General features: G+C 38.1%; 1 protein-coding gene across 2 annotated transcripts; it reads right to left on the reverse strand.

The window, feature by feature from the left end:
- Positions 1-451: 451 nt before the first annotated feature.
- Positions 452-6,406, reverse strand: LOC124630212 (GATA zinc finger domain-containing protein 14-like). Of its 2 annotated transcripts, XM_047163976.1 has the most exons (4): positions 4,043-6,406; positions 2,439-2,630; positions 1,768-1,934; positions 452-1,050 (listed from the first exon to the last, which is right to left on the reverse strand). In XM_047163976.1, the coding sequence occupies exons 1-4, from the start codon at positions 6,002-6,004 to the stop codon at positions 828-830; spliced, it is 2,544 nt and encodes an 847-aa protein (XP_047019932.1). In that variant the 5' UTR covers positions 6,005-6,406; the 3' UTR covers positions 452-827. The 2 variants fall into 2 exon arrangements, with proteins under 2 accessions (XP_047019932.1, XP_047019933.1); XM_047163977.1 differs by lacking the exon at positions 2,439-2,630.
- Positions 6,407-7,663: the final 1,257 nt, after the last annotated feature.

The following is a 7,663-nucleotide window of genomic DNA, read 5'->3' on the forward strand; positions in this document are numbered from 1 at the left end:
TTTCGCCTCAAGAATTCGTGGTGATATCTCCGTTCAAACAGCATCCTAACTAAGTAAGTTCGCTGCCCTACTAGGATGGGAATGATTGATGAACACCCCTAGAAAGTCTTCATTAAACTTGAGTAAATTATACAGTACGTTAACGACGATAGAGGTGGTAAATATCTGATATGCGCGGACAATAAACTGTGAGCCAGGAACGTTTGCCGTCGCATTATTTCTCTTTGTGAGCGCGTAAGGCGCATTCTGCTTATCGAAGCGTTGGTAAAAGCGGGCGCCCATGCGAAACTGACTGATCTCCTCAACTAAACACGTATTCCACATAAATACATTGAAACAATTACTTCTAATTGCCGCTTGTTGAAACTATCATTATAGTATCCGTAACCATCGGTTTCTAGGAGAAGATTGTATTTGCGTTAACATCAACGCGGTCAAAAAAACAAGCATCGTTTCGAAATCCATTTACTGACTAATCGATAAATAATTAAATCTACTATACAAAAAATAAGACGAGATAACAATATTCTTAAACTACAAGTACAAACATAATAAAATAAAAAGATATAAAATTAACATATAAGAACAATTCGAAGTTTTTGGCACAGTGGCTTGAACACCAATAGAAATACTTACGCTACAAAACCTTAAATAAAGACAACTATTCAACAAGTATACACAAATTAAATACTTTGACACGATGCCCCGAACTACGGAACATGAAATGCAAAATATGAGAAACGATCTACAAATGCATTGGTTAGGGCTTAATTGTAATGATGGAGTTATGAACACGTAAGCAGTCTTTCATCACTAGTTGAGTTTGATCAACAGTTGCCTGTTCTCCTGCAATAGAGGGCATAGTCACTGTGTTCGTCCTCATCCTCAGGTTCGTAGTTATGATGCTTGTACGGCGGGGAGTAGTACTCCGAGGGCCTGGAGTGGTGTCTGTGCTCGCTGTTGGAGGAAGGCCGGCGGCGCTCGGGCCACCTCCTCCTGTTGCGTTCCTGGTAGCTGGAGCGAGACGGCCTTCGCGATCTGTTACGGGAACTGCAACAGGAAAACTTATTTTAATTTATATTTCCTTCCAAAATAGAGGCTTGCTGTTACCTGTAAAGTTGCATGAAATGGTTTTGGCAACTACATCCATGTGTGGGTGTGAATACTTGCAAATGTAGGGAATAGGAAATAACTAATAGGGAAGAACTTTGTCAGGAAGTTTTAACAATAAATTTGATTAACCGATAAAATAATGATAAAGCAAAAGAGTTCTACGCCTTGTAAAAGAACAATGTTAGCTGAAGTAATCTTCCTTGTTGTAATTATATTTAAACACTTATGTTGTATACCTACAAATAATTTGCGTCAGACACTCAATAAATTACGAATATTGTGTGAATTAAAATACCTTCGTGTAGTAATGTCATTAAAAAAAAACATTGTGCAAGCAGTTACACTCTATAAATGTGATGAATGCGATGTTTATAGCATTCAATAAAGTCTATGAACTTGAATCGCCCCTTTCGTGCATTACCGACACGCGTTACTGCATACAAGTTTGAATAATTATGTAAAATGTTATCGTTATGCGTGGTAATTTTTTTTTGGGTTTGAATTTGAACGAAATCACAAATTTTATCACACAACAGTATAAAACTGCAGTCAAAATATAACTGCAGTGTCGCATCTCTTTGGTAAGCCTTTTTATTTTAAATGGTAACTATTTATAGCAATTTTATGAACTGAAAATATACATATTCTTTTTACCCATAAGGTCTCTTCTTATACTGAGAAGGCTTCTTCACTTCAGGACGGCGCATGTAGTCATCCTCTTCTAAATTCTCAGGGTCCTCATGAACCGGCTTCGTGTGATGGAATACTGGTCGCACGTAGGGAATATGAACTGGGTAAGGCTTTTCCACCGGCACTGTCACCTAAATCACACATTTGAAGTACAATATCATTCTATTTAAACACGAAAATAACTCGCAACCAAATCACACACTCTAGTTCAAGGTGTAAAACATTCCAATTTGCTTGACTAATGCCATGTAATTTGCATGCTCTGCGCTATTATTACGTAGGAAATAATTAAACAGTATTCATGCAACAAGCTGTATGTGGGAAAATTAATATTCAGTAACCGTGTAAAGAAACAATTTTCATAGATTTCCAGCAAAGATCAGTAAGATTAATAAGTTTTACATGCAAGTTAACACAACGTAAGTAACTTGTAGGCGCCCTGCCTAATAAATAAGTTTCAAATTTACTCCACGGTCCAAATCCACGTAGTCAGTTCTGCATGTCAAAAAGTGGAAAACGGTGGCCGCGAAATGGTAGCGCGCTTTTGCGTAAACTCGCTATGTACAATCCCATTGGCACGTACTGGTCGATACGTGTATTGCCCTTACAACACCGCGGCTTACGAGGACACTAACCTCTTTTTCAACAGGCACAGGGACTAGCTTCTCTACTGGGTAGGGAACCTTTTTGTAGACGGGGTAAGGCACCGGCTTCACGATAGGGACGGTGATCTCCCGCAGCACGGGCACCGCGACCGGCCTAGACACCGGCACCCGCACCGGGAACGGACGCGGCACCGGGACTATAACCGGGTGAGGGACTTCGATCTGCAAGTTCATGTTTACTCTACAGATCCCACTAAGTATCTAATTATTCTAGATTACTTTATTTATTACAACTTAATCTAGCGCCTTGTAGGTGATCATCAAATGCCATTACTTCCATTGCCATTAGTCGACCGCGAGGAGCTTACAAGAAACTCAACTGACCGGGGTCGGGACCAATTTTGTATACAAGTCTATTAATAGAAACCTACCAGACACTGATGACCAAGTAGAAAGTAACATTACGCGTGAACACTTCAATCATATTCAATTAAAAATGTTTTCCTAGTCCCTGTCAACGTAACTATTTTATCAATGTTCCAATCAAAGAAGTGTTTATTTAGATTTATTGAACATGCGTTGCTTAGTAAAAGTAACATCATATTTAATGTATTACGGATACTAACACTTTCTTCTGTCCTTCTAACAATGCATACCAACTATCTGTTACTGCTCTACTTGCACCGAAATCGAAGGAATGGTAAAAAGTGAAACTGTGAGTACTACGCATAACGCATGCCATGCAACAGCTACAAGGTAAAGTACGATGTTTAGTGAATGACCACATGCTACGGTGTAAATAGTATACGCTTACATAAGCCGGGAACTAAGGCTTGAAGTTCAATCAATACATACCGAACTCTGTATATGTTTTGCAACCATGAAAATAGCCAAACGGTCTAGCACGCGTACAATATTTGTTATGGTTAATCTTTATCATAGAGCTGTTCTACAAAACCCTCAGCAGCAATGTGATGCGCGGTTGCTTGCCTTTTCATTAACAAGTTCAACGCAGCGTGCACGCAGATAAACCAATGTTTTGACTTTCATGTGAGATCTGATATGAGCACTTTCATGATGGCACCCCGCCTTACTTTGATACGAGTATTTACCATAATCATATTCATTTTAAAAGAAAATTCAATCATCATAATTTTGAGTTAGGATAGAACTTTACAAGGAAAGGTACCGCTTTCACTTCTTACAATAGCAACTAATGTAGCGTGACTCCAGGGAGGTCGTCGAGCTTATTACTGACGCCTAACTACTCGTTAAACCCTCGATCTAACTGCACTTGCACAATTTCCATAATAATTTTCTTTTTCTTTTACATAACTGTCACTTTCCCTGCGTATTTCTTATGTTTTAACGAACACACACAAGACCCTGCTTCTATTTTATGTTAGTTTATAATCCCGATGAAGTATTGTATTACATGATTTCTCCCGGGCGCACGAGCGCGCATCATTTTACTGGCCGAGGAAATTAGTGCGCGACGTTAGTTGTCTGCTTTTCCGATCCGCATTCCATCATATGATAGGTTTTTGCTGAATTATCAACACAAATAACCACATAGGCATTGTTAGCTACAAGATGACTTACATCAAATCTACGAAACAAAACATGTCACTTACCGGGTATGGTTTCGGTATTGGCACATGTGTAGGCTTGACTTCAGACCCGTAACTTTCATAATCACGCACAGGTACATCTTTATATTTCGTCTTCAAATATGACTGACGCCACTTTTCAACCAGGTTTTTAAATTCATTATCATTGTCATAAATACTGCTACTCGGCTTGAATGTCGGCAAATATGTCGGATGAGAGGTATCGTGCGTTCTGAGACCCAATAAATCTTCTTCGGACTTGAATCTGGTGTCCAAGTTAAGTGTCCAGTCGTTTGGTTGTTTGTTATGTTTATGAGGTCTGCTATGTTGGTGTGGCCAGTCTCCTACTTTACCCTCCGTCGGTTTTGGATAGCTTAACTTATGTGGTCTTTTTGGAATGTTAACCACAGAATCGGTATTAATATCTCCATAGTGAGTTTTTTTCGGGTGATCCCTAAGGGATGAGTAATCTGATGATTTAAATGCATTTCCCCAGTAAGATGTTGTAGTTGGAACAGTACTGAACGAGTGTTTAAATTGATTCAGGTATTCATTTGTTTTAAATTTATCTTTCAATGATACGCTGTTGTAATCATCGTCTTCATTAAATTCAGGCATTTTTTTGAAATTTGAATAATCCGATTCCGGAAATTGGTAACTTGTTAAATCAACTAAATTGCTGCCTGCTGGTTCTATTTCATCATGATTAAAAGGTTTTTTGGGCTCACTTACATCGTATCTGAAGTTCATATTACTGAAATTTGTAGAATATCCATAGCCTTTTATGGACGATGAATCCTTCCAATCTTTAAAATCATTACTGTAATTTCCAGAAGACCATGGTTTATGCTTGATTTTCTTCTTTTGTTCAGATGATTTTGTTGTATGTGCACTATTCTTATGACGTGTGTTAACATGATTATCAGTTCCACCATGTTCAAAAAATGCATTTTGTTTAACGACAGACTTATCAGCAGAGTCTTCGTTATTTTTCATATTGTAATTGTCTACCAATTTTGGTGAGGAATCGATAAATTTATTGTTGTTATTATTGTTGTAATTAAAGGAATTTGAAAAAGTATTATCCATTTGAGTGCTTCCCATGGAATTTTGAGGATTCAGAGGCTGATAAGAGTCCGCTGTCAAAATCTTAGAAGTATCTAATTCATTAGGATAGTATGGGTGTAATTTCGTAAAATCAACTACTTTTGGAAACTTAATTACATTATGGACATTGGAAGAGAATGGTTTCCGAAAGTCCTCATTTTCTGTCGGTTCATAATTTTGGACAAAACTGTTAGTATTTTGAAAACTTCCACTAGACTCAATGAACGCAGGCTTTTTATCATGTGTGGAATCTGCTTCAGGAAAGTGTAAATACTTATCGTCTGATAAATTTGAATAACCACTGTTAAAGGCATTGACTTCAGAATTATTGAACTGATTGATGGCTCTGTATTTATGTCGAGAATTTATTTTAGTGCCATAAACTGGTGCATCTGAATCATCTGTATTTTGCCCATTAGTGTCTTCAGACTCAGTATTTTTATTTTGTTCGGCGGTTGTGCCATAATTAGGGCTATTGAAAATGTTCATTGAATTAGGTGCATAGTGAAACATACCGGCTTGCCCTGCGTTGTCCTCGTTCACGCTGTAGGAGTGGCCGTCGAATGCTTGAGGACCATAATTTCCACTATATCCTGTAGAGTCTATGGAGCTGGGGAATGCAGGAGCGTATAATCTTGTTGTAGATTCTTGATTGACACCACTTAGGAAGTTGGCATAATCCGGGGACGTGGGTATAAACCCATCGTATGCACCAACATCGTTAAATCCGAAAGTTGAATAGGCGACTACATTAGGTTGTATGGTTGTTTGCTCCTCTTGATCCTTAGGCCGTTTATTTTTCTTAGATTTTTTCCCGCAGACAACATTACTTATAACTAATAATGCTATTAACGCGAAGTAAAGTTTCTTGTTAAACATATTGAGTTAATCACTATTACTGGTAACAACGTGCTACGCACTATTTACATTGTACGAGAACGTGAGCCACGCAAGGAGTTCGATTGTCGACTGAACGAGGGCGCATCACGGCACGCTGATGAAGGCGCGAGGCAGCAGGGTGCAGTCGCCACTCGCTGACCGCCGCCGCCGCCGCGCCGGTGGACGTGTCTCCCGTGTCCTAAGAAAACGAAAGCGTTTCACGCTTCAACAACTCTACAAATTTCCCCAACTAATTATTCGCTAATAATACGTTCGATGCATTCAATAATAGCTGAAGATATTAATGTAACGCAGGTAATTGGCTGCTCGTGTCATTTGAAAAGTCGTCTTCCGTCATAGTCGGTAACATAATTTTTCAGAGCCGTATGCACATTAATGTCATAATCGTCCATGGTTCCGCTACGAATAAATTTCAATAAAACCATACGTTTTATTGATCAGGGAACCAAACTGATTTTGAATGACAAAAACCACACCACAGTCAACAGATATGAGACAGTTCTAGTAGACAAAGTCTCTTACATAAACCTATAAAGTTACCAATGTAAGTAAGTATATCGTGCATTAAATCTATACTAATATTATAAAGCTGAAGAGTTTGTTTGTTTGTTTGTTTGAACGCACTAATCTCAGGAACTACTGGTCCGATTTGAAAATTTCTTTCAGTGTTAGATAGCCCATTTATCGAGGAAGGCTATAGGCTACTTCTTGTCCCGGTACGGGAAGTAGTTCGCACGGGATGCGGTTGAAACCGCTGGCAGAAGCTAGTAGTTAATATGGTATACAAGGTTTCCATCGTTAAATAGACACCATCAATATTGTATTGACATTCTGTAAGCACCACGCGCTATAGATATATAGATTTCTATGAACTACATAGTTGCATTTTCTCCACACGTTGACGAAACAGTTAAGTACCAACATATTCGACTGTTAAACAAAAGGCTCACATATGTTATTAAAATTAACTTTCAATTGGTCCAAAAATGTCACTTAGTTGCATCTGATGATGCTACCAAAATTAAGTTTAGAAGAAGAAAAATAATAACATGTGATGTGTCTGGCGCGTGCATATCTACGGACCTTTCTATCTTTTATTTTGCTTACCAGAGATAGGAATTTCACATTACTTGTACGGGGCTAATGTCAAAATGATATCCACCTTTAACAAATCAACTGGAACTGATGGATAAACTATTGAGAACAGCCATAAGTTTCTGCTAAAAGTACGTTTTATTCCGTTATTGTTTCATTGTACAGTGTGACCACAGCCTAACAGCAGTTGTTAGATAATAATGTAAAACAAAATGCAAAGCTTTGTACGCTAGCACTATTATGTCGAAAATTATTGTGCACGCAATTGGCGCCTCCGTTTAATTAGGGTGAAGTGTTACCTGATTACGATCTAATCGATTTAGTTCGATTGTTAATTGTTCATCGAATAAACGTTAATTCGATTTAGGTATTTAGATTATAATGTTTTGGCGGTTAAACGACATTGCTTTCCGTGTGTTTCTTTCATTGATTACGATTTACAATCATGTAGGTAATTATTGTATCTACGTATGTTGTTGGATACCTATATAATTTTTAAAGTCAGTGGTAATTTCTGAATTTCTGAGCCATGTCGGAGTAACA

The sequence above is a fragment of the Helicoverpa zea genome, chromosome 5 (genome assembly GCF_022581195.2).
Source record: "Helicoverpa zea isolate HzStark_Cry1AcR chromosome 5, ilHelZeax1.1, whole genome shotgun sequence".
In the NCBI taxonomy this organism is placed as follows: domain Eukaryota; kingdom Metazoa; phylum Arthropoda; class Insecta; order Lepidoptera; family Noctuidae; genus Helicoverpa; species Helicoverpa zea.